The 26,321-nt window shown below is 53.9% G+C and overlaps 6 protein-coding genes across 6 annotated transcripts; 5 read left to right on the forward strand and 1 right to left on the reverse strand.

Annotated features, from left to right (window-relative positions):
- Positions 1 to 969: 969 nt before the first annotated feature.
- On the reverse strand, positions 970 to 1,113 carry CPAR01_14142 (uncharacterized protein; the record flags this gene model as incomplete). The annotated part of the gene is made up of 1 exon (XM_060498393.1): positions 970 to 1,113. One exon carries the CDS (start codon positions 1,111 to 1,113, stop codon positions 970 to 972), a length of 144 nt encoding a protein of 47 aa, XP_060343127.1.
- A 1,077-nt stretch (positions 1,114 to 2,190) lies between these two features.
- Positions 2,191 to 2,643, forward strand: CPAR01_14143 (uncharacterized protein; the record flags this gene model as incomplete). Its single annotated transcript, XM_060498394.1, has 1 exon — positions 2,191 to 2,643. The coding sequence occupies one exon, from the start codon at positions 2,191 to 2,193 to the stop codon at positions 2,641 to 2,643; it is 453 nt and encodes a 150-aa protein (XP_060343128.1).
- Positions 2,644 to 5,439: 2,796 nt separating this feature from the next.
- CPAR01_14144 (cell division control protein 42) lies at positions 5,440 to 6,659 on the forward strand (the record flags this gene model as incomplete). The annotated part of the gene is made up of 4 exons (XM_060498395.1): positions 5,440 to 5,459; positions 5,775 to 5,894; positions 6,116 to 6,494; positions 6,594 to 6,659. 4 exons carry the CDS (start codon positions 5,440 to 5,442, stop codon positions 6,657 to 6,659), a joined length of 585 nt encoding a protein of 194 aa, XP_060343129.1.
- A 3,209-nt stretch (positions 6,660 to 9,868) lies between these two features.
- CPAR01_14145 (arginase) lies at positions 9,869 to 11,688 on the forward strand (the record flags this gene model as incomplete). Its single annotated transcript, XM_060498396.1, has 5 exons — positions 9,869 to 10,022; positions 10,101 to 10,304; positions 10,424 to 10,753; positions 10,876 to 11,470; positions 11,574 to 11,688. 5 exons carry the CDS (start codon positions 9,869 to 9,871, stop codon positions 11,686 to 11,688), a joined length of 1,398 nt encoding a protein of 465 aa, XP_060343130.1.
- Positions 11,689 to 12,893: 1,205 nt separating this feature from the next.
- On the forward strand, positions 12,894 to 14,727 carry CPAR01_14146 (asparaginyl-tRNA synthetase; the record flags this gene model as incomplete). Its single annotated transcript, XM_060498397.1, has 2 exons — positions 12,894 to 14,518; positions 14,601 to 14,727. The coding sequence occupies 2 exons, from the start codon at positions 12,894 to 12,896 to the stop codon at positions 14,725 to 14,727; spliced, it is 1,752 nt and encodes a 583-aa protein (XP_060343131.1).
- Positions 14,728 to 23,261: 8,534 nt separating this feature from the next.
- CPAR01_14147 (RNA recognition domain-containing protein) lies at positions 23,262 to 25,649 on the forward strand (the record flags this gene model as incomplete). Its single annotated transcript, XM_060498398.1, has 1 exon — positions 23,262 to 25,649. One exon carries the CDS (start codon positions 23,262 to 23,264, stop codon positions 25,647 to 25,649), a length of 2,388 nt encoding a protein of 795 aa, XP_060343132.1.
- Between the last annotated feature and the right edge of the window lie 672 nt (positions 25,650 to 26,321).

The raw sequence follows: 26,321 nt of genomic DNA on the forward strand, positions 1-26,321 counted from the left end.
GGTTGTTTGTAATGCGTTCGTACCAACGCGACCTTTCTGGCATAGCTTCCTGTTTCAGCTTTCGACATTGATGGATACGATTTGCTGTCGAATGCTCCCGTGCGCCCAGCAGGGAAGGATGCCGTCTGAAAGGGAGACATGATGGACAGAAATGAAGATAACTGATGGCCACGCAGACCGACGCCGCCATGGGGTCCAACTGCCTGTTGGGGACCTATTTGGATTCCCCGTTGTCAGCGCCAATCTGTCGAGCACGAGCCGGGGATAGTCCTTTTATGTCGGTGATCCCGGTGATCTATCTCGCAGGACCCTGAGCGATGAACGTAGGTGGGACTGGGGAGGATGGTCGGAGAATAGGCACTCAAAGCTTGGCCTTCTGAACGCAGCTCGGAATAATGATGAGATTCGGCCGAAGACCATGAGGAATAATCGAGAACAGTATTCGTACAACGCAATGCAAAAAGGGAAGCAAACCGGGCCATCGCGCCAAGCGTGAGCGACGGATGGATCGAAGCATTAAAGAAGGCTGCGGACTCCCGTCTAGCTTATACCCTGTACATGAGAGACTGCCTCAAACGCGTGTCGTCCATATGACTTGGAAGGCATCGTCCAACCCCAGGGCTACTTCGCGGGCCTGACGGTGTTTCGATGCCCACTTTGACAGCGCGAAGCGAGGGTACCTTAGCATCCGGGACGGCAAACTGCAGAAGAAAGACTTGCTAGGGATTGAAATCGAATTGGCACGGCACGCCGGGAGCGAGCGACGAAATGGCGGCGTGTCAGTGTCAAACGTCGAGGTTCAAGACCTTGTGGTCGAGCCGAAGACAAAGAAGGGATTGCCGGCTTGATTTCTAGGTTAACGAGCCACACATAGGGTCAGTCCGCGCTTCCAAGTACTATCCAGCCTAGGTATTTTTTTTCCTTTTTTCGCGATGTGGCAATGACAGCTGACGCACGACAGCGTAATTATCACGCCTGTCTTACTTGAAGGGCATTCACGACCATGCTTCGATGTGAACCGTAAGACGAAGTCGAGTAGTCGATACCCAAATGCATGTTATTCTGGGTCCGCGTTGCTGTCGATGGAGGTGCGGATCCGCCCGAGAAGACCATCTCAGGACCAGGTCGATCATTAATTAGTGTCGGTCTGAGACGGTGGGGCCCAGTAGCTTAGATCCCGCAGTGCATTGCAGCATTAACGAAGAGCAGCAATTTGTGGTCTGGATCCGGTGCCCCTTCCCATCTCGATAAACGGCCGCTGCAGGCCGCGAGTGGCGGGAGGTCGCCGACGTTTGTGGTTGAACTTACGATTTCCATGCTGATATGAGGAGGCGTCAATACGGATTGGTCCTAGGGAGGGGAGAGAGGCATGGGACGGTTACGTGAAGAAAAATAGATCAGGCAAACTTTGGTGAAAACTCTGCTGGACAAACCTGGGCTGAGCTGAGTTGTTGATGACATGAGGGCATTCCTTTCTTTTTCATGCGTTGAGGAAACCTACCTCATCTATGGAGTAGGTGTCAAGGTGCCGGTCTATTATCGTCTGATATTGTTCTGGTGAAAAGGCGTCTCTGCAAAGTGGCAAGAGCATACAGCACTGGTGGGAATGGGCACATTCCACCTCGCTCCGCTGCGAAAGGGTTGTTAGTTGGACGAGAATGATCCCTCTATGGTAGGTGCGAGAGAGACAATTGAACCGTTGGCAGACGGCACTTGGCGAGATGTGCGTTGGGAAGCGTCCCTACCATGAAAGGCCAATGCAATATGCGGGTTCGCTGGCGTGATGCCGGGACCGTGATGCACACACAGTGCCTACCTTAAGTTACCTATGCTTGTGCTTTGCTGGTGGAGGAGTACTCTAAATCTGTGCTACTTGGGACTTGCTGCAGAAGCTTGGACGATGGACCGAGTAGGGTTTAGCAATGATGTCTCCTGCCCGCCATAGACGTTCATCCAAGACGAATCGAGCGTACTTACGCGGATTAAAAGTGTACCTTAAGGTGCCTTATTACACCTTTGGTAGAGACGCAGGCAGGTGGTTGCCTACCTCTGCACTTGCATCTTCCTCGTCGAAGCTTACCAGGTACGTAGTTACGTATACTTCAACAGAGGTAAAAGCACATGCATTTTGCAACATGAGAATGGTGGGGAACGGAATTCTAACGCCTCAGGCCCAAGTCCCTCTACACAATGTGCAAAGAAGTGACGAGGGTTTCTCAATGTACGGATACCTCACCTGGGCGACTGTCAAAACTCGACACTTCGGGCACGCTACATAGTAGACGCAACACCACTTGGCACCACAAGCACAAACAGCTTGCGGCTTTGGTCCCTTGGTTACCAGAAGCAGTCGCAAGTTGCAACACCATTGCTGCTGGAGTCGAAGCCGGTCCAAAGATCTTCTCAGCTCGACCCAAGCCAGCGGATGCCGCTCTTTCAAAGACGGGGGGACGATCCACTCTTTACGGGTTAAAAAAGTGGTCAGTGAGGGCGGTGAAGGATCAAGACGAAGACGAGGAGCAAGCTACGAATGCCCCGCGCCCTCAACCCCGAGCCAGACGGAACCATCAAGCCGAGGGTCCCAAGACTTTTGTCCAACTCATCACCATCGTGGCCACGCGCCTACCTTACCACCTTACCTAGGTCCGCTTGGGTAGATTTGCTGGCACTTGCTGGAGAGCGTTGGGCCAGGTTCTTGGTGCGGATGGGGTGGGCAGAACTACGCTGTGCGCTGTACCGGGCAACATCGGCAATGGCCCCAAACACACCTCTCGGTATCCAAGACAAGCGCATGAGGGGTTGGCTTGGTGCCTCCTTCACCTTAATACGAAATACCTATCCGTAGACGGCAAAAGGGTGGCTGCTTGCCCTCCCGTCCGTATACCTACCGCATCTCATTCCCTTCTGATATTAGCGGAAAGCACAGGAGGGAGGACTCGCCCTTGAGACTGAGATGAGCAGACCGGGGCATGGCACCGACGCTGGCTACGTAACCCCTGGAAGTTGAGGTGAGCGTCGAACAAATTAAAGGGAATGGCAGCCGGCGAGAAGAAAGATTGGTGAAGAAGGCCCCGCTCACCCCCGACCAGGCTATTTGTTCCAGAATCCAGCAGCGGCATCAACCCACGTCTGCGGCCTGCACTGGGTTATTCGATACCTTGGTGCCTATTCGTACTCCGTACATACCTTACTGCTTTCCACACAATCCAAGGACCAAGGGAACATGGCTGGACGTTCTTGACCTTCCGGGTTAGGCCATGTCCTCCAGCTAGCACTGCACCAGGCTATCTCAAGCACCCCAACGCCAACCGATCAGGCGCTATCCATTCCTCTGGAACACTGACCAGTACCACCCCTTCCAACCCCAATTATTGCAAAGACCAGCCTTGCAAACACCAAATTAACATGTTGACTTTGATGCGGGAGCAAAGAAGAGCAGAGGCGGTGGCGGTTATGGACTTGTGGTGGTAAACAGATCAGAGACCTGGAGGGACCCTCCTGACACGACACGGGCACTCTCCAATTTCTACCCGCCCCCAGCCTGGCTCACCCTGACGCCTAGGCTCAGGGCACGAGGTACGAGACACTTGGTCCAGCAACAAGTCACTTTGATGAGGAAAAGATGAGACGAGAGACTTTGGAATTGCTTGCTTTTCGACTGCCCATTGATTGGAGACGAGGGGTCCCCCTTTCCATCTCTCTCCTTTTCATGACCCTGTCACTCATTGGGGGTTTGCTGCCCTCGTGAGGTCTTCCGAATTGCTTTGGACAGTAATTATTTGTGAGGATGCTTCTCTGCGAGGTTTTGTAAATTACCTTGGAGTTTACCTCTCTGCTGAGAACCAGAACCTGGGTAAACAGGAAGGGACGGTTCCTGTATATGCTGCAGCTACATCCTTTTGTACTTACCCTGTGCTTATTAGCCGTACTTCTTGCCCAGGTTCTTGCTGTCAACTGCCATAGATGATGGACGTCTTTGTTCGTCCTTCCATTCAGTAGGCCTGGAGACGGGACTCGGGAATAAGTACTTGTGGATATGGTTGTCGCCGGGTAGATAGTTGGCCGAAACAACCCAGGGCAGATGTTCAGTTTCCTTGCATTCGAATCGAAGATGACAACATGAGAGGTATACATGATAGTAATTGAGTGTCTTCATTCTGAGAGTGTCGAGACGTACAATATCTCAGCATACAACACATGCCTTACCACGCGCGCCTCATACAACTCTTTCGGTCTCGTCTGTCTCTGCACCTTGCCTTACTTACGTGTGGTGTGTGCAACGTTCTCTTCCTCTAGCCTCCCATTACCTTGCCTTGTCTTGCCTTGCCTTGCCTTGACACTGACACCAACTGACACTCGTCAATTCCACCCGTCTGTTGACTCAACTTACCTTTAGGTACCTGCCTTACGCCTTCATCTTTTCTTGTTCTCCCCTCGCTCTCCTCTCACCCAGATGCTGACCTCATTCGACGAAAAGAAGAAAGAAAATTCAGGGAGTTTATAAAACTCAAAACCCCTAACGCAAGGTCGAGTTTGCTGCTACCTTACCCGACCCCGTCCTCCCCCTTCTATTCCCAGATTCAGTCTGGCAGTCTGCTGAGGTGTCCCACTTTCCCGCGTGTGTTCTGCCGCTGATGCACCGCTGCAGCGTGTGTCGAGACCACCGCCGACGCCATCGCTACCTTGCTAAAATAAAATAAATAAAAAATCCCCGACGACATCTCACTTGTGACCTCCCAGACTGTACGGAGTACTGCGTACACAATACCTTACTGCGTAGACGTCCTTGTGCTTTGGTTGGGTTCCGTCACCTTGTCACCTCCTTCTCTCACTCGCTCCTTCCCTACCTTGCCTTGGCTCCGTTATCCTTCGCCTTACTCTTTCCCTTTACCTTGCTGGCGTCCCTCGCCGTCACCTTGTCCCTTGCCTTGCTCTCTTCCTTCACCTTCTTCTTACCACCACTACCACCTGCACCGAAAAGAGAGAGAGAAAAAAAAAAACCACCACACCGGCACCCGACCCAATCCACGTCTTTTCTTCCCCTTCGTCGTCGCCCGCCCCCCATTTCGACCTCGACCCGATTCTCCGTCTCCACTACCCACCTCATCTTTCCGCCCTGCAGCAACGGCAACCACCACCGCCACTGCTCCTAGTCTCCTCCATACCTTGCTACTACTCCGTACCAATACTACTACCACTACCACTGCCACTACCACCACACTTTACCTACCACCCGCTTCGACTCCTCTTGCCCACTGCCACTCTAACCCCCAACTACCTGCGCCTGGAAATCACACCCGACTCCGACCCCGACCTCGACAAGACAATACACTCGACACGACACGACGCGCCGCGCGATAAGGGAGAGACTGAGAGACCAGTCTTAATTTTTCTTTCCACAGGTCTCTGTTCCTGCACGGAACATCATTGATCTAGACAATGGTCGTCGCTACTATCAAGTGCGTACATTTTGAGCCTCTTTTCGCTAGGCTTCATTTTCTCACTTTCCCCCCCTTCCTGACATCTGACACCTGACGGCTTGTCGTCGCCCTTTCCACTATTTCGCCTGCCTGCTGCGTCTGCCCTGTCTGCATCGTCGCTGTTGCTGTCGGATTCCACTGCTCCCTGTCGCCGGGGGCTTGGGGAAGGCTTCCATTCACCGTTGCCAATCCTGACTTGAACTTGACGATCGGCAAATGGGCAGCCATCAAAGCGCGCATGTCACTAGCCACTTCTGTTTGCAACAAAAACTGATTCCCTCTCTCCTCCTCTAGGTGTGTTGTCGTCGGTGACGGTGCGGTCGGAAAGACATGCCTTCTCATCAGCTACACGACGAACAAGTTCCCCTCCGAATACGTTCCGACCGTCTTCGATAACTATGCCGTCACTGTTATGTGAGTCCTCTCCTGCAACACCTCCAAAACAATCCAAGATCGGGTTCCACAAAGCATATGCAAAAGGGTCTTTCCAAGAGATGGTCAAAGGGCGGATGAGCCGACGAGTGGATGAATCGAAAACAATGGGGATTCGAGAGAGAAAAGAAGCCGCAAGAGACGAGAAGTTGCTGGACTTTTGGTAGGCCATTTCGCTAATGGTGGATTTTTCTCTCACGCAGGATCGGTGACGAGCCTTACACACTGGGACTGTTCGATACCGCCGGTCAGGAAGATTACGACAGACTCCGCCCCCTTTCCTATCCCCAGACCGACGTCTTCCTCGTCTGCTTCAGCGTCACATCACCTGCCTCCTTCGAGAACGTCCGCGAGAAGTGGTTCCCCGAGGTACATCACCACTGCCCCGGCGTCCCTTGCCTTATCGTCGGCACCCAGGTCGATCTGCGCGAGGACCCCAGCGTCCGCGAGAAGCTTTCTAAGCAGAAGATGTCTCCGGTACGGAAAGAGGACGGCGAGCGGATGGCAAAGGATTTGGGTGCGGTCAAGTACGTCGAGTGCAGTGCTCTGACGCAGTACAAGCTGAAGGACGTCTTTGACGAGGTATGCATTCTCCCGTTGGATCTGTTGTTTTGCTCTTTCCCCTCCTACACCTGCCTATGTCGCAGCTCTAGATCTGTTACTAACATACTACTTCCCCAGGCAATTGTTGCGGCTCTGGAGCCTCCTGCCCCGAAGAAGAAGTCACACAAGTGTCTTGTGCTTTGATCGTGGGACCCCTTGACGCATGGGTCTTGCTTTCCTCCCGCCATGCCCACCCAGTTCTGGCTCTGGCGGCGAGCGGAAAAGCCGAGAACCAGGCTTGGACATTTTCTCTTGCCATCCAGATGCGCGCGCAAACGGTTCTGGGTTTCCATCTTTGAACGGCATTTTGGACCTTTTTTTGCAGCGCGCATGGCATTGGACACGCTTAGGTCTTGATCAGTCACAGCTTTGGACTGATCAGGAACGGTCGTTCCTCGCGAATTAATGGATTGCACTTCCTGGTTCAGCGACAACGAAGGTTTGGATTGGATCATCTGGCCGCGGCGGTCCGGGCTTCTAGGCATATCTTGGTTGGGGACTGCGAGGAGGACGAATGGGCAAGTCGACGGGCTGTGTTTTCCCCCCTTCCATATTCTGTTCACCAATTCCCAAAGTTCTCCCTCATACCATGCCCTCTTACCAAATCCAGCCCCTCATCCCTCTCGCATCCCCCAATACGCCTTGCTCTGGCCCGGATCTTGGTGGTCTTTCTTGCTTCTTTCTACATTTAGGGATGGGTAAATTCATCACGCAGGCAGGAATACTTCGATAGGACAGTTTGGCGATTGGAGTGCACTTTAAATCGATGGTCTTTTTTTTTTCTCGCGCTGAACCCCCAAAAGTGTCTGTACGCGCCCAACTTTCTCTCTACAGCCACAACCCGCGCGGAGCGAGCACCGATCAGCTGGAGGGCATGGCCTCGTGGGGATCATCACCCACTGACTGCTGATGTTTAACATGCGTGGGCGGATCAGAGCCTCCAACATCGGATCGACGAGGCGAGTCATTCCCGTTTGCTGCCCGCCTCGGTACACGCCATCCGTTCACTCACATATTTTCTCTTTCTGCACGTTGTGGGGGCAAGGAAAGAAGAGATATGGCAAGCAAGGCACGTACGTTGGAAGCGCGCAAGTAAGTAATGGACGGTGGGCAGTAGCTTTTTTGGACCAAAAGCATGCTCAACTATGATGCTGGCGAGCTACCCGACGTTCGTTCCGTCTGCCCAGGACTCTCAACTGGGATGCCTAACGTTGCCAATCTTATCGTTGGAATGTTCTTTATTGTCCAGCTGCGCCCTCTTGAAACTCTACTTGACATTTTTTTTTTTTTTTTTTTTTTTTGCGGCGCGCGATGATTAGCGCAAAGGCCACCAACAACCCCTCACTCTCACTGGCCGCGCTTTCCTATCTGTCTGCCTGAGAGCATGCCCGCCCAACTTCTTGGGCAAAAGTCCAGCAGTCTTTGAAGGGGTCTGAGGTTAAAGAGGACGGATTTCTGGGGGGTGGACTAGTACAGTTGCTGGTGGTAGGGGAGGGGGGGGGGGAAGGGAATCGCATAAAAGAATGACGTCGCAGCCTCGGCGTGCCGTTGTCCATCCGAAGGAATCGGTCATCAATGCGAGACAGATGCGGTTAAGGAAAACTTGACAGCGTGCCGTTTGTGTCTTTTCCCTTCCCCCCAACGGGATTTACGGCGTTCGCGTGGTTCAAAATGCTTACGCCTCAAGGACTCCCGGGCCTGTGCTCTCTCTCACGCTGCGTGTGTATTTACAATCGGTTTGTTTGTGTGCCTCTTTTTCTTTCAAGAGAGATGGAACGGCTGATGGATTGGTGGAGAGAGGAGAGATTAAAAGAGAAAGAGCGAGAGAGAGAAAGGCAGAAGGAGGCGTTATTGTCTTACCCGCCTCCGAAGCCATACATACACGGAGACACCATCCCCTTTTTCCAAGTTCTCGTTCCAAGTTCTGACGTTGCTTACCTACCTACGAACACACCTGTGGTGCCGCGTACCTAGCCTAGGTAGCGGTGCCTGCAACCGTGACGGAGGCTATGTTCGAGACGCGTTGCGAACGCCACGAAGGCGTTCATGGGGTTTCCCTGGGGAACCTGGAAGATTTGAGGCGGGGAGCGCAAAGGATGTTAAAGTACGTGAGTAATGGAGGTAGACAAGGGGGGTTCGAGAGGAATAATGGAAAATCCGGATGTGGTTCAGGCTTCGAGGGATCTGGGGAGTTTGTTACTTGGGGGAAGAGTCGCTTTTGTACTAATGTGAGGTATGGCATTAGGTTCTCTGGGCGTACGGTCCAGGGACCTTCTGCAGCCCACCATCTTCACCTCATCCACGGACCACAACTTGGGACGCTGAAGATGATGAAATAAACGAGCACCTAATATCGCACTTTTGCGATTGGACGTTTTCTCTCGCTCGCTCTCGAGGTGGGTGTCCCACCACCCCGACGTGCCCATCCTTAACGGGAGACCCCACCTCCCGGGAAGAGATCGGATACCGTGTAGTTACATATCCGGGCTCCATGATCCCCACCGCGCGCCGGCGGCCAGGAACGATGCACCACCGACCCCGCATTGCCCGCCATATTACGGTCTACCTCTACCTTACTACTGGCATCCTGGAGAAAGCCCGGCGCACCGCATCCAGGCATTTTAGTCTAATGCATTCGTTGACAATTTATTTCCTCACTCAGTCTACGCTACCGGCATCGGCGGGGTTCTTCGCACTCTTTTCGGACGATAGATGCCCGTTATCGACTGGCTGAGGAAGCTCTCCTGCAACCCCCACATCAGACCTTCCCCGCCGGACGTTCTCCGCTGGGTTTACTGAATGCCACAAGGTGACAAAAGTCATCACCTTTAATCCTGGATTTTCCTGGTGACAGCCCGGATCTGATTACCGTGTCCCACCATGTACGTAAAGCAAGCTCATAACTGGGGTTATCGAGTAGGGGAAATATCGGCAGATGCAATGCCCATTGGCCAATAATGAACAAGCAATAGGCGGGATTCATTGCAAGTAGAAGATCCATTATGTATATCCCCCGAATACACGGGAAGCGAGTTGTCGGTCTAGCCATTCGAATTGGACAACCACAAAAGGCGCGTGCGCGCGCAAACCCGCGCCGGGCCGGTCGAGGTGTGTGACCCGTTCTGAACGCTTCCGGTCCTCGATATACCTTGGCCCGGTTTCCCTCGTTTTAAAAGGAATTGCTTCTTTCCTTTCTGATAGACTTGCCCTGAATTGAGGATTCTCTCATCCTTGCTATTCTCATCATCACCTAACAACCCCTCTCACGACCGTTCTTACTTTGTGATTGTCACAACGACTCGGTGCAGGAAACATCACAGGGGAAAACAGAACAACAACGAGACCTAGCCGTCATGAAGTTGACGTCTCTCCTGCTGGGCTGCTCGTCAGCCCTGCTGGCCGCCGCGTGCGGCAACCACGGCGACGAGAAAGAGTGGACCAAGGCCGAGCTGGATGAGTTGGAGGCTAAATGGGGTTTCGAGGTACGTCGGATGGATGTCTTCACAAGTCATTGACTTGCTACTTGGCGATGAGATGAGATGAGATGAGATGAGAGAATGGAGGGCTAACTTGATATTTGTTCAGTGGGGTTAGTACCAGTCACAGGAGAGGAGAGCAAATGGGTTATGAGAGGAGAACATCGAGGGGCTCACGATGTTGATTTAGGATTCACGGGCATCGGCTCTTTCGCTCATCTTAAGCACGTCAAGTGCCTGACGACGCCGTCCGAGCTGTACGATATCGCCATCATCGGCGCGCCGTTTGACACGGCTGTCAGCTATAGGCCAGGTGAGCAGGAAACATGTTCCCCCCTTCCCCCTTTCTTTCGCTTCGCAACGGCACATCTTACACCTCACCAACTCACATTCACTGCTACTGCCAACAAGGTACTGACTGAATTTCAAAAGGCGCCCGCTTCGGCCCCCGCGCCATCCGCCAGGCCTCGAGCAGACAGACGTCGTTCCGCGGCTTCAACCCGCGCGCGAGTATCAACCCGTACGCCAACTGGGCCACGATCCTCGACTGCGGCGACATACCCGTCACGCCCATGGACAACGTCATCGCCGTGGAGCAGATGTCGGCCGCCTTCAAGGAGCTGGGTCAGCGCAGGCCCGTGTCGAGCTCGCTGAGCAGGCCGAAGCTCATCACCCTCGGCGGCGACCACAGTCTCGCGCTGCCCGCGCTGAGGGCACTTAGCGAGGCGTACGGAGCGCCGTTGAGGGTGTTGCATTTTGACGGTGAGTTTTTTCGTGTCCCTGTTGAGGTGGAGCGAGACGGGCAGACGGAGCGAAGGAATGGGATCACGTCACAGATGCTTGAGAAAGAATGGTATGACTGACGTATATCACGAAATACACAGCTCACCTGGACACCTGGCACCCGGCAAAGTACCCCTCATACTGGACCGCAACGCAATTCAACCACGGCTCCATGTTCTGGATGGCCGGCAACGAAGGCCTCCTCTCCAACGCCTCAAGCCAGCCCTCGGTCCACGCGGGCCTGCGCACCCGCCTCTCCGGCACCGACTTCACCGACCACGACGACGACACGGCGCAGAACTGGGTGCGCATCGCCGCCGACGACATTGACGAGATTGGCACCGCGGGTATCGTAAAATCCATCATGGAGACGCTGGGCACCGAGGACCCCGTGTACCTGTCCATCGATATCGACGTGCTGGACCCGGCGTTCGCGCCTGGTACGGGCACGCCTGAGCCCGGTGGCTGGACGACGCGCGAGCTGATTCGGATTCTGAGGGGCATCGAGGGGTTGAATTTGGTGGGTGCCGATGTTGTGGAGGTGAGCCCTGCGTATCAGAATGCTGGGGAGGAGACGGCGTTGGCGGCGGCGCAGGTTGTTTATGAGGTTCTCAGCTCGATGGTGAAGAAGGGGCTTGAGGGGATGGGGAAGGAGGGCAAGGCTGCTGCTGCTGTTGTAGATGAGAAGGATGAGTTGTGAGTTGGTTGATTCGGATGAGACGGAGTTTGGCATTTGAAAAGGGAGTTGAGAGGGGGGGGGGGGGATGGTGATGGTGGTTCGTTCGCTGATAAGATGCAGAACGCGGGTCTCTGGATGTCAGGAAGAGAAGTGGAATGAGCAGGAGGACTTGTTAAACTCTGGCATGTTCACCGGAACGGCAGCAGCTCGAGTTGGGTATTATGGACCTGCATAAGACGCTGGGTTTCTTAGGGCGACTTGTCACGTCAGCCATCCTTATACGAAGAATGACAAGAATGAGTAAATGAAATAGACAAAAGTCATTGACGATACACCATACGAGATGGCACCAGCTGGGACTCCCACGAGTGATTCATACTCTGTAAGTATATCTCAATAGGTGCATTGTGAAGCTTCCCGATATCAAGATTCCCCTTTCCCGAGTCTCATCCCCAGCCTGAGGTAATATCGACTTATAACAGTTGCGGACAATCTAAAGCTTTCCTCACAAATAATGTACCGTACGCAGTAGTATAGTGAACCGCTCATTCTGCACCCTCTACGCTTGAACCAAAATGACGAGACTTTGTTCAGTTCACTGTTTCCAGCATTCTCACCGCCACCCCAAGGTGAGTACGCAAACCGCCTCACCGTCGCTTTGTCCTTCAGATGCCCGAGTCAAGGGGGGATAGACTTAGCAGATGTACCTAGATACGGTTACGCACCCGCCTACCTTCCTATCTTCGGAGCAAAGTTGGGCGAGACCCAACCTCGTCCTCAGCAAATGCCAAACGGGCGGGCGCTCATAAAAGAAAGAGGGCCCCCGTAACGTAAGGCCCGAGCTCCCTTATCTCTGAGCAATTACAACGCTCAATTGGGAATTGGGCAGGGTAATGTCTTTTGAGAAGCACCTCAGTTCCCGGTGTCCCTCCGCTGGGCGCCGGGCGGTGATCTCAGGGAGCAAAGGTATCAAGGGGGTAGGTGTAATTGCACTGTAACAAACCCCAGACACTGGAAAGCCAACAGAGGTGACTCACACAGCTTCGAGCAACATGTCAGGTCAGGTCCGGATAGTCTGTGTTAGATAAAAAAGGGTTCTGCCTTTGACTGAACCCAATTGCATGACTTTCTCCTGTAATACCAATTCCTGATTACTTTCTCTCTCTCCCAATTGTTGTTGGCTTTGCGGTTGCAAGTGACTCACGCAGCACAGTCACAAAAAAGATACCCGACGCTGTACATCAGACCAGGTCACCCTCTCCCCTCACCCCTCCGTCCCTCCCACCAACTCAATCCGAATAATTTACCCCGCCATCCAGAAACCATCCCAAAAATTTCCCAAAACTTCGATTGTACACAAACAACCGGCTTTTGAGTCAACAGTCGACGGACGCAACTCCTTTCTCTCCCTAGACGTCAAAGAATCCTCGACCACACACCATGGCCGCCCCACAGGAGTTGGCTGAGCGTCCCAAGACGGAGGACAACGTCTACATCGACACCGACGTCGGCGCCGACGAGCCCTCGACCCAGGGCACCGAGTCCTCCCCCTTCAAGTCCCTCGCCGCCGCCTACATCGCCAACAACGAGTCCGTCACATCGCGCCACTTCCTCACCCGCGCCTCCAAGACGGGTGACGACGAGGCCGCTCGCCTCGAGTGGAAGGAGCCTGCAAAGAGCGCCGTGAAAAAGGCCCAGTCCGCCCTCGACGCCCACCGCAAGAAGCTCGTCAAGCAGGCACAGATCGAGGCCAAGGAGGAGGAGCAGAAGAAGGCCCGCCAGCAGGCCCTCGAGGCTGCCAAGCAGATCGTCATCAAGGAGGACGAGTCCCTCCCCGAGGCGAAGCGCATCACCATCGCCGACAAGACCGTCGTGCTGGGCGAGGGCGATAAGAAGGGCGACCGCGTCAAGATTGCCGGCCGCATTCACAGGCTGCGCGCCCAGAAGCAGGCCACCTTCATCACCCTCGTCGACGGCTACGGACACCTCCAGTGCGTGCTCCAGGCCGGCGACCTCACAAAGACGTACGACGCCCTCACCTTTGCCCAGGGAACCTCCCTTTGGGTCTACGGCGAGCTCAAGAAGGTCCCCGAGGGCCAAACCGCCCCGGATAACCGTGAACTTCACGTCGACTACTACAAGGTCATCGGCACGTCGCCCACGGACGAAGATGCCATCACCAACAAGGTCTCGCTGCTGCAGAACCAGTGGGACTCCCAGATGCTGGATAACCGCCACCTGGTTCTCCGCGGTGACAACGCCTCCGCGATCATGAAGATCCGCGCCGCCGTCGAGTGGGCCTTCACCAAGACCTACAAGGACCTCAAGATCACAAAGGTCTCTCCCCCGGCTCTGGTCCAGACCCAGGTCGAGGGCGGTTCCACGCTCTTCTCCGTCCCCTACTACGACGAGGCTGCCTACCTCACCCAGTCCTCTCAGCTGTATCTCGAGACCGTCCTCCCCAGCTTGGGAAGCGTCTACTGCATCGAAAAGTCCTTCCGTGCGGAGCGCAGCTTGACCCGCAGACATTTGTCCGAGTACACTCATGTCGAGGCGGAGCTCGACTTCATCGAGTTTCCCGACCTGCTCGCCCATCTCGAGGAGGTCATGTGCCGCGTCATCGACAACGTCCTCGCCGACGAGGAGATCGCCGCCTACGTCAAGGAGCTCAACCCCGACTTTAAAAAGCCCGTCCGCCCCTTCCTGCGCATGAAGTACACCGACGCCATCGACTGGCTCAACGCCCAAGACCCCCCCATCCTCAACGAGGACGGTGAGACCCACAAGTTTGGCGACGACATTGCCGAGGCCGCCGAGCGCAGGATGACCGACATCATCAACAAGCCCATCTTCCTCACCCACTTCCCCACAGAGATTAAGGCCTTCTACATGAAGAAGGACCCCAACGACCCGCGCGTCACCGAGAGCGTCGACTGCCTGATGCCCGGTGTCGGAGAGATTGTTGGTGGTTCCATGAGAATGGAGGGCTACGACGAGCTCCTCGCCGCCTACGACAGAGAGGGAATCCCGTCAAAGGACTACTACTGGTACACTGACCAGAGAAAGTGAGTTTACTTTTTTTTTTCCCCCTCTCGAAGCTGTTGTATAGACCAAAAAGGACAACGATTGCTGACAACACTGCTTTAGGTACGGAACCTCCCCCCACGGCGGCTACGGTCTTGGCCTCGAGCGTTTCCTGGCCTGGTTGGCCAACCAGCACACCGTCCGTACGACATGCTTGTACCCCCGCTACATGGGACGTTGCAAGCCTTAGAGAAAGAGCCAGTGTGTGTGGTCCGGTGTTGAGAGGAAGAAAGATATAGATACGAGAGAGATGAGAGGAACGAGACAGGGGAAGAAAGGGAAAGGGAAAATCGGCCCGGCGTGCTTCAAAAAGAAAAAAGCGCTGCGGCAGAGGAATGAGCGAGATCAATCAGGTTTCCGAAGGGAGGGGGTTTCCAAATGGTTTTTTGACAGCGGTTTGCTGCAAAAGGGTAACCAGAGACGGTGTCGGTGGGCTTAGATAGGAGTTTTACGGAATATCACAACCACAATCTCCATCGGAGCGCTGAAACTCCAGTGAGAAAGAAGACAACAAAAACGATTGAGCTATCTGCCGCAGTGATTCAAGCAAGTGAGCAGAGATTGTGACCCAGACGATTTGAAGTCTCCCAATCTTCCAACGGGGGTGAGAAGGCAGTCACCTCAGCCGTGTTGCTCTGCGTTTATTACGTCCCAACATTCAGCAAATCGCGTCCCCTGACCGACGACGACGGCGTAGCCTTTCCCCATCCGGGGATCCATGCCCTCCATGAGGTGGGAGCCCGAAAAAGAAGAAGCTGTCAAAAGTCGAAGCCAAAGTCGCGAGACGCAGCGAGCCTAGGCCGAACTTAACACGAACTGCCGGTAGGAAGCGTCAGACACGAACTCTCTTTCTCCTATTTCTCTCTTCACCTAATGTTCGATGGCGTGTGTAAGAGTCTTGAATCATTGCCAGACCGAGGCCCCGGCTCCGAACGGGATGGTGCGCGCCGCAATGGCCGACAATTGGGGGTCGGGACTTCTTATGATCCGTGTTCGTCGCGAGCTTGCGAAGCGGGCTGGTGAAAAGTCCGGACATGGGTCAAAGAGCCTTTGCAGCTCGTGCTTGCTCGGCCGATCTTGCGTTTGAAGCCACCACACATCGGACCTCCTTCTCGAAGGTCTCGATGCTCTCCCGTCTCAAAAGGAATGTTGGGCGGCGAAGAGTAGTGGTTACAAGCTATCTGTAATTCAGATCATGTCTGTACAGGTAGGGTCGTGCCGGGGAGCCGAGCATTTGACCGTGAGTAGTAGGGAGAGGTGTAGGTGGCCCAATAAGACATCGTGATAACCTCGCGTGTCTCCCAACTCATCTGGCCTGCATCAAAGGTCCTAGAGCCTTGAACAGCCGAGAAGAACTCGTTTGCCTTTCTGGAATGTCTGACGCCCGAATATCGAACCCGACCCAGAGTGATGTAGCCCAAAGCGGCGGCTCAACCGTCGTGCATGGAAACATCAATCTACCGTTGCAGCTGCAGTCGAATACGCAGATCGCGTACGCATTGACAAGTTCTGGCGATCGATCGTCCCGACTTGTGTATTGAGGTGACGGTCAGCAACATCAACAGGCAAGTGAAGACTACAGAATCGAGCACGAAGATACTTGCTGAGCAACATCTCAGTCAGCTCCTGTAAACAATAGGAGATCAGGCGCCCTTAGATGAGGCTCTGGCCTGTGGTTGTCAGTACTGGTTGGTTGCGTAGACATGACTAGTTGGTCGGGAAAGGAGGCCTGCAGCGTAGTATTTAGAGAGGCTAATTGCGAAGCTTAAACCTCGAGCCTTGCAGACACCACAGCAATAGTCGCTGCACACGAAGAGTTTCTAGGGCTCATGCCGGACCAAGGCACCAATCAGCTCTACGCTACTGAGTATTGAATAACGATGCTGCGATCGGCGCCCATATTCTTGACTCGAGGACAGTCTTGAGGCCAGCCCCGTCCTAATGTTCCAAAGACGAGGCGCGTATCCTGTATAAAGGAATGGATTTTCGGGAGAATGTGATCCAGGGAATCGTCGACACTCCACAGGATACAGGTAAGAAAGACAGTTGTGTGGTCTGTTGATGATCCGATGTCAGAATTAATTGGATCAGAAATGACTTGATGCAAGGCGGATCTAACGCGGCGCTGCGGATCCTGCTTGCAGCTGGCTACCGGCTCAAACTTCCATCTAGGGGGCACGGCCGTTGTACTCGGGATTCTGGACCGGCGGCAATGAACTGCCTTGGTGCTATGTAGGACGAATACATGTCGCGGCTATGTAAGGCACAACTACGAGCGATAAGCCTTTACCAACCACTCCCGTCTTTTTTCCCCTTTGGATCCGGTCGGCAAGGCGTGGAGCGTAAAGTTGTGTTTGAGAAGTGCGAGGGAGCATCGATAAAAGTTGTGTGTGTTCCGTCAACAGAGTTCACTGAATGGCTCAGGGAGACTACAACGATTGAGACGGAAAGTTGATTTATGGACCGGGCTGATCCCGAGGGCAAGGTTTCCAGCCATGATGACTTGTGGGCGAGGTAGGTCAAAGATAAAACGCATCAGGTAGCGGTGAGCTCGGAAGTCTTTTGAACGGTCAGAGATGGCGATCGTGTGCCATTGTCGCCAGCCAAAGGATGCAGTGCTCGACTGCCCCTGGGCAATGCTTGGTGCCAAGCAGTTTCGAGGTTTGTATCCATATCGTGTATTCAAACTTGACTCTGCCCGTCGTTTCTCTCGTTGCCGGTCCAGGCCAGGCTGGCCACGGATGGCAGACACAATCGAAAAGCTGAGCCACCAGAGACGGAGCCAGGCTGATTGACAGGTTTGAGGTCACGAGCTTCTACTCCGTACTTGATTGTCCCAAAGCTTCTGTGACAGTCTGGGGTTATTTTCGACGAACCTAGGCTCCCTGCGGCAGCGTTTCATCCGAATAGCTGGAGAGATGTGGAGGTTAGGGGGTTCGATATTGGAACACGGATGCAGCAACCACAATTGCAAGGAGTAAAAGCGGTTGCAAGGTCGAAGGAGGAGGCTATTCCGACGACAAAGCTGCTGGCGATCCGTATTCCTGTGCACTATTGTATCATATTAGAAGTGTCCGTTCAGGGTATCCGTAAGGGCCGAGGAATGCTGTTCCTTGCATAGTGCAAAGCCACTAGCTAACACTTGTGCAAGGTACAGCGAAAAGTGTCCGTAGTTGGAGGCTCTACTTTAGTCTGCGAAACCCGTCGTACCGTGGGGAAGCAGGCTCTGCGTGTGATTAGTAGACTGTATCCATAGTGTACCCGTATCCATAGAGCAATGTTGGGTCTGGCACGGCGATGACTTTTGGCAATATGTAACGTGGAGTCGGATAATGCTGTGCGAGCCTCGTAAGAGATGGAGAACCGAGAGCGTGATGGGCAAGGCGAACATCCAAGAGTGTGGTGAAAGAGATTGAGATGCAGCTGATGCAATTTCAATTCTTCATCAGAGTCGATGCAAGACAGGGCCTATGGGGGGCGGCTTGGGCTAAGGGGGGACACATCCAATATGGGGAATCCGAACGAGCGAAAGAACGAACGACAGCTGGACAGCATGCCGCGCAGCCGCATGCCTGACGCTCCAGGAAGTCAAATACTGTCAGACCCGTGTCTTGTATTCGTACGAAGTACCCTTTCCCAGAATCAGAAAGCAGAACGCTGTATCGTCATAGCTGATGAGTACCGTAGTCGGTATATCTGAAGGCAACTGTCTATGGCCATGATGAATAGAATACCAATTGCCGTCTATCAATACTGGGGGAAATCGTGGAGGGCAAGAATGTCTAGAACGCCACCTTTCTGTTGCATTATACCATTGGGGGACGAAGCCGACCTAGCTTGTAGTAATAGAGTAAGATACAAAACGGTCAAGCTATGAATACAACCTCTCACTGCGTAAGTAGGTAGTGCGCAGGTACCTGCTAACCATGACCCCAGCAACGGAAAGCGAAGAAAAGGGGTGGAGCCACGTGAGCCAGTCTGCCAGAGGTTGAGAACAGTGAACAGTGAACTCTGGCAAGTTTGGGTGTCACGGTGTCTGGCTGCTGTTGCTGGCAAAGGCGGCTGCCAGTTCCATGATCCATCGGCTTGGGGTGGAGGAAGAGAACAAGATGAACCCTTGGAGGTTTGGAGGATGGATCGGGGAGGCTGTTCAGAAGGGGACAGACCAAGCCTGAAAGGATGGTGCCTTCCCCTGGCTATGCTTGTCGGCCAGGTGGGAGGCAAGGGGAAAAGTAGGGATGGGAGGCTGGAAGGGGCCAGGTGGAGGGGGATAGGAAGGTCCATGTTCCAGGGGGCCACCCGCACGGAGCGAGGAGCTTCGCGGCAATGTACCGTCAAAGTAGCGTATCAATGTGCCATGTCGGGTGCGGCGCGGCGTCTTCGGTTAGACCAGGGGAAACAGAGTATGTACCTCGCAGGCTCGCCATGTAGTGTGAGAAAGGGTCTGGAATCTGCGCGAAGAAAGCCCCCCCATATAGTTGGAATGCAATATCCGCATCTTGGCTGCGCAAAAGCACAAAATCTCCGTCCAGATCGGAAGCTCACGGTATTATGTATTCCAGGACAGTACGACGTACGGATATACTGATGCCATCGGGAATGGGATCAACTCTGTTCAGAGCAAGGTTCTTTGGAATGTCCGTTTGTTTGCCCAGATCTCAAAGTAAAAGCCTACGACCGGAGCTCAAATGTTTGAACTGCGACCAGTTCACGAGGCTCTGGTTGCGGCCTGGCTCCGACTCCGAGCATCGAGAATGGGGGACCAGACCGAGGGGTAATCCGAGGGATGGGGGGGGGGGGCCAAAAAGGGGACCAAACAGGGGGGAGATGAAAGCTGCTCATGTGGATAAGGACGACTACTGCGTAAGAAATCGAGGCGTCGTATGGCTGGTGACAACGGACGGGTGGGCGGAGAACGGGTGTAGGCAGTATGGAGATGTATCCGGACTGGCGGTTGGCTGGTTTGTTGAAAAGAAGTGTTGATGACCAAATGGAAAAGGCTGATGATTATCCGTGTTATGTGAATGAGTGTTCAGTGCTGTTCCATTTTGCAGCGCTCGCAAGATCAACTCAATCAGCCAAGACGAGACTGGCACGGCATCCCGTACCAGTCATAGCTGAGTCGATATAACTATGACTTGTCTCGCCCCAAGAGTGTGAACCAGCGAGCGAGCGAGCGAATGGGAGAGTGAGCATGTTTCGTTCGTTGGTTCCCTCGAGCCTTGGCCATCACCAAGCGGTATCGTAGGACCTACCGGTACCTTACTGTATAAAGGAAGGCTAAGGTAGGTGGTAGGCCCTCGTTTCTCCGTTCATGATTCGGCAAGTTGGACTGGCGGTATTGGCGTACGCCAAAATACCACGGTGACGGTCGATGCTCGAGTCTCGTGGTTGTGGCTGGCCCTACCCGCCGCAGCTGGCTAAAATTGACGGCGGCTGCAGCTACCAATGTCTAGCAACTTTCGATACTCGATTACGGAGTAGTGCTGGCTCATCAAGACAAGTCAGGCACGCCGCGCAAGTCGACAGGTAGGTACCTACGGACACATAGTCAGACATTGGAGTTGGTGAGTCTGGTTTGGCCCACCTGAGAGTCCTCCGTACCTACCTCACCTTGTACTACGACTACTGAGGTATCCGTAGATGTCTTTCAAGGTGGTGCTTGCTGCAGCAGTCTCTAACGCAGACTTGCATACAAAGTAGATCCCAATCAGGATGAAGGTGGTTGAGTGCCTCCTTGTCGCGCCTGTCTTGTCAGTTGTTAGTACCAGTTCGACGGTTGCCGCCCTGAAGATCAGAGGGTTCCTTAGGAAAATGGGGCGAGCTGTGGCTACGAAGCATGTATTCTGACTTCTCCAGAGTCGACTTGCTTGCTTGCCACCTTGCCTTATGCAATGTACATGTCATGTACGGATGTACCTTGCCAGAGGCTCTATTAATTGTGCAGATCGGCCTGGTCAGCCAGGAACATGCTGTGAGCAATACGTGCTCACAGCCCGCGCGGGCTCGTCTACTGAACCGGCCCCATCTTCTCTCTTCATGGAAGAAGACTCGTCCTGGACATGGACAGTGGACAGGACACGATTCACTGCAAGCTCATCCTCGTCCCCCACTGTTCTGTCAGTGTTGCGAGGTCAGAACCATAAGGTACACTACCTTATGGAGTATCTGTACCACAAGAAGGTAAGGTACCTTGAGGTGAGCTAAGATGACTCGTCTTATTGGCCCCCGTATCGCAGCGTGTGCCCCCCCTTTTTTTGCTCTTTCCCCTAAAATGCAACCGTGCATAGCGCCCAGAAGGGGCCATCACGCCGTTGAAAGTATCTTTGATATATAATCTCCAGAGCGAGGTACACGAGAGAGAAGAAGGGGGCCGTCTTATGCACCTGGGGAAGGGCCCATTGGCATGGGAAATGTCACTTGGCAGATGCTCTGTAGGTATTGCCCTGGAAATGAAGATAGACTAGACACAGAAGTCGGGCGATCCGGCAAGCCGTTGATCGTTCATCTAGGCTCCTTCTAAGGGCTTGCGAACCGGCTGTCTAACCGTCAGGAACAGGCCAAAGGGACGTCAGTTGTCCAGGTCAAAGATACCACAGACCGACAGTGTCAGGTTCCTGTCATGGGGAACTCGTGATGGGTGGGCGGATGGACCAGATGCTGCTCAGAGCCAAAGCCGAGCCAACGAAAGAGCAACGCAAGACCAACGCAAGAGAGGAAGGAAAGGACGTAAGCAGAGCAGGCTCAGAGGGGACCAGACCAGAGCCAAGTCACCCATGTTGTACCAGCAGAGCCGTGCAGTGGGTGAAGGGGAGAGAAAGGAAGCAAAGATACATGGCAACATGGGATGTTTAATCATAGCACGCTTCACAAAGCACTGAGCACCTTTCACCTCTAGGCTCTGGGTGCCTTGCGCAACTCTTCTCTTTCGTCTTGTTTTCTTCTCTTTGGTCCAGGGCCAGGCCCTCTTTGACGACGGCCTCGGCCATTGATGGTCAAGGTGAAAGATCAAGGGCTATCAATCAATCAGCCTTTCGCTTCTTCTGCCATCCACCCCCCTCTCTCTGTTACAACTGTCAGCTGTCATTAGGTCTTCTATATCCTCGGAACAGAGAGCAGCACCCATCACCCATCACCCATCACCAGTACTCCGTACCTTAGCAACCAGCTGGAAAGACGGCAGAAGCAGACCGAGACAGAGACTGTCCTTGTCCTTGTCCATGATCCAACCCATCCATCCCCCCGGGCTCGTAGTTCTTAGTCTCTCTGGCTTCTCTCTGATCTGAATCTCTCTCTCTCCTCTGGTGACTGGTGGGCTCTCGTGCTGTGGGTTCTCCTGCCGTAATCCCTGGCCCGTCTCATTAAACTTAGCGCAGCCAATTCTACTTTCGACCCTTTTGGGTAATCTACCGCCTACACGAACCCCCCCGTCCACTCTCTCCTGGTCTCCCACAGTCCACCACTCGCCCTCCTGCTACCCTTACCTCTCCTCCAGTACCTCACATATGGAGTAGGTACCTCACGTACCTCACGTACCTTACCTTACGCTGTACCGTGGTCTGTACCTTACCTACTCCTCCTCACTCCGCTTTCACGCCTTTGCTCACCTCTTTTTTTTTTTTTTTTTTTTTTCTTCTCCTTCCATCCCTTCCACCTTGCGCGTGTGTGCGTGCTCCTCTCTCTCTCACGCTCTCTCACTCTCGCTTCCTTGAGCTTTTCTATCCTTCTTTCTTCTCTCCTTCTACTGGCTCTTCCCTGCTCCTATTCTTGTTACCTAACCTTACTTGTCTCCCTCCTATTCCTACCTCCACCCTTGGACTTCTAACCCCCTAACCTAACCTCACCTCTCTTTCTCCTCTTCACCCTCCCGTCTCCATCACCTATACCTCCCTTCTACATCCTCTTCCTCCTCTTCACCTCCTCCCTCCGACCGCCTTCATCCTTATTCTTACATCTTCTATTCTTCACCCTTTCGGCTATTTCGCTCGTCGCCGCCGTCGACTCACTGGCCTATGCGATCGTTACCGCTGCTGTTGTGTTGATCGACACTTCACCTTGGCTCCTACATTCGTTGCCCGTATATCCTTCGTCCATAATTATTTGACCTTCACCCGGTCGGTCTGCCTGCAAGGAGTGATCAGTCTCAGCACCCATCTCAACACCGATCCGATCCGAATCCGACGCTCGCTGATCACCTGCAAATTGTTGCTTCGACCTACTTGCTATACGACTTGCTCCAGGCCAACATTGCTCCGACCCCGACAAACTCACTCGGAATACTTTGCACCACATTGCTTTCTACGGCAACAACGGAGATACCTAGGCTTCTAGTCGCAAACTGTCGTCGTCGCCTCAATCTTGCCGCTGCCTGATTAGGTCTTGTTGCTTCGATCCATATAATTCACAAACTTCGACTTTGGCACCAGGCACCCTTTCGCCACACCTCACCAAACGGCCCGTTGGTAGTTTGGTTTAACCAAGCTAGCACCATCAGTCTCGCTCCACCTTTTGTCTTGGACTCTGACATCGTTGGCTTGCCCCTTGGACGGATTTTGAGACATACCCAATCACACGTTGAAAACTACGGTATTCCTCGGATATCGTAGCATTCCAACGCGCCAGTCTTCGATTCTTCGTGCCTGCTCAGGGCACGTCTAATCTTTCAAAACGGCGATTCTATCTCAAATCGGTCGGGACAGCCTTGTCCCTCCGCATCTACTCGGGATGCAGGAAATTCAAGGACCCGTCGGCCAAGGCGGCCCTAGTGCTCCTGGGAACCGCTTCGGCCACGCCTCCAAGCCTTCCAACAGCGAAACTGGCTTCTCTCACGGAGCTTTCACTTCCAACATCTCTGGCTTCGCTGACAGGCACCCTCGTCGTGGGAACATTCCCACCATCAACACTCAGCCCCTGAACCAGCTCCAGCATCAGCACCAGCACCAGGCGCCCCCTTCCGCCGCCGACATGGCTACTCCTGGCACCGCTTTCGACATGCAGTTCACGCCTCTTCTTCCCTCCCAGCTGCTGCTCGGAAGCCCCTTCCAGCCTGGAACTCCTGCGGCTTTCGCGAGCCCTCAGTTCCAGAACTTGCAGAGCTTCCAGCAAGCTCAGCACCAGAGCCAACAGCAGCAACAGCACAATGGCCTGCAGAGCCCTGTTCAGCAGAGCATGTCTCCTCAGCAGTACCAGGCCATGGTTTCTCCTTCGACCTACGGCGCTCCCCAGTTCTTCCAGCCTCAGTCTCCCACCGGTGGTAGCTTCAACAACATGCAGATTCCCATGCAGCCCAGCTCTCCCGTTTCGATGGGCCCTGGCATGGTCACTGGTACCAGCCGCACCGTCTACCTTGGTAACATTCCCCCCGACACTTCCGCTGAGGAGATTCTGGGTCACGTTCGTAGCGGACAAATTGAGTCCGTCCGTCTTCTGCCCGATAAGAACTGCGCCTTCATCTCCTTCCTCGACGCCAGCTCCGCAACCCACTTCCACTCTGATGCCATCTTGAAAAAGCTCTGCATCAAGGGCCAGGACATCAAGGTCGGCTGGGGCAAGCCTTCTCAGGTCCCCACCTCTGTGGCTCTGGCTGTCCAGCAGTCAGGTGCTTCCCGTAACGTGTACTTGGGTAACCTACCGGAGGATATTGCCGAGGAGGAGCTTCGTGAGGACCTTGGGAAGTTCGGTGCCATTGACACGGTCAAGATTGTTCGTGAGAAGAGCATTGCCTTCATCCACTTTCTGTCCATTGCCAATGCAATCAAGGCTGTTTCTCAACTTCCTCAAGAGCCAAAGTGGCAGGCTCCTCGTCGCGTTTACTACGGCAAGGACCGTTGCGCCTACGTTTCGAAGACGCAGCAGCAGAACGCTGCTCAATACCTGGGTATCGCGCCTGGCTATGCGCACATGCTTACTGGTGCAGACCGCGACGTGATCTCCAATGCGCTGGCTCAGCAATCTGTTGCAGCAGCTGCTGTTGCGACGACCGCCGGTGGTATTAACAACCTCGGAAACCGCACCATCTATCTGGGCAACATCCACCCCGAGACGACCATTGAGGAGATTTGCAACGTTGTGCGCGGAGGTCTTCTGCACCACATCCGTTACATCCCTGACAAGCACATCTGCTTCGTTACCTTCATCGACCCCACGGCCGCGGCGTCTTTCTACGCTCTGAGCAACCTTCAGGGCTTGATGATCCACAATCGCAGGCTCAAGATTGGCTGGGGCAAGCACTCTGGTGCTTTGCCGCCGGCCATCGCCCTTGCTGTCAGCGGAGGAGCTTCTCGCAATGTCTACATTGGTAACCTCGATGAGACCTGGACTGAAGAGCGACTGAGACAGGATTTCTCAGAATTCGGCGAGATTGAGCTGGTCAACACCCTGAGAGAGAAGAGCTGCGCCTTTGTCAACTTCACCAACATTGCCAACGCTATCAAGGCTATCGAGGCCATCCGCAGCAAGGATGAGTACAAGAAGTTCAAGGTCAACTTCGGCAAGGATCGTTGTGGAAACGCACCCCGTCAGCTTCAACAACAGGCGCAGTCTCCTCGTACCGATGGTGTTTCGTCACCTCCGCCCAATGGTTCCCAGAACTCTGGTTCTCCCACCAACGGCAACACCCCCCAACAGTCAGCCACGATGTTCGGTTCAAACAACCATCCCCTTACGATGTACCTGAACCACGTCTCTCAGCAAGCGCAACATCAACAGCATCAGCAGCACCAGCAACTTGCTGTTCAGCAACAGGCCTTGTTCGGCACTGCCCAGTCATCACCTAGCGAGCTCTCCATCGATGTGCAATCCCAGGGTCCCATCTCTGGGCACCAACAGTCGGCCAGCATCTCGAACGGATACCCTCAGAGTGCATCGGGCTCCGGACCGACTACCATTGGTGGTCTTCTGGCTCCTGGCAACGGTCGCGGCCAACACAACCGTGCCGTCAGCTTGCCCGCCCTGAACCCCGGTTTCGAGAACGGCGGCGTCCCTTCGGGCCACGACGGCGAGCAACGCCGTGGACACCAGTACCAGGCTAGCTTCGGCGGCATGGGCGCTGGCTACGGTCTTGCCATTCAAGGTGGCCTGAACGGCTGGGTCGAAGAAGAGGTTGCCAACTAGAGGTACCCAACCTATCTCATAGCGTCCTTCTCGGCGCTCTTCTCACCCCCTGCACATGATGCAAAAGGAACATAGCGTAAAGATTGGTTAATTGTTGTAATTGCATCTCACGTCTTCTCACTTCATCCTTGATTCTTGATTCTATTTTCATTTTTTTGTCTCTTCTCATCTATAATTTCATCGCCGGTTTGGCAAAGTGGTCAGGGGCTGTTTTCTCGATCCCAGAGCTCGGGGGAGACTAACCACACAAAATTTTGGCACCACCTCTTTCATGCATATGATTGTGGTCGAACATAGCAGCAGATACCAGATTATGATCTGCCTGGAACATGGCAGTCACGATCTGTCGCCAATGTGGAATGGAAATGAGAGGGGGCTGGCTCAGGTCTGGGGAGGGAGACATAGGATACAGCAGAAGGAGGCGATGCCGGCTTCATGGGCCAGCATCAATCACTTGTATGTCTATTAGAGCGCACTTCAGGAAAAGCATGGTTTCCCTGGACAAATGCAAGCGAATCTTTGTTTGCAAACTTTGTTCCCTCTCTAACGTGAACTGTGTACGAAGCATGTGGACTATGCAGAGGTGAGTCGATCGATGAGTAGTTGCCCCGCATCTTTCCTCAGCAAGGAGACATTCCGCCCGCAGCGGTACTTTCCTCCAAGGAAGAATTC

This window comes from Colletotrichum paranaense, assembly GCF_030867605.1.
Source record: "Colletotrichum paranaense strain IMI 384185 chromosome Unknown Scaffold_14.1, whole genome shotgun sequence".
NCBI classification, from domain to species: Eukaryota; Fungi; Ascomycota; class Sordariomycetes; order Glomerellales; family Glomerellaceae; genus Colletotrichum; species Colletotrichum paranaense.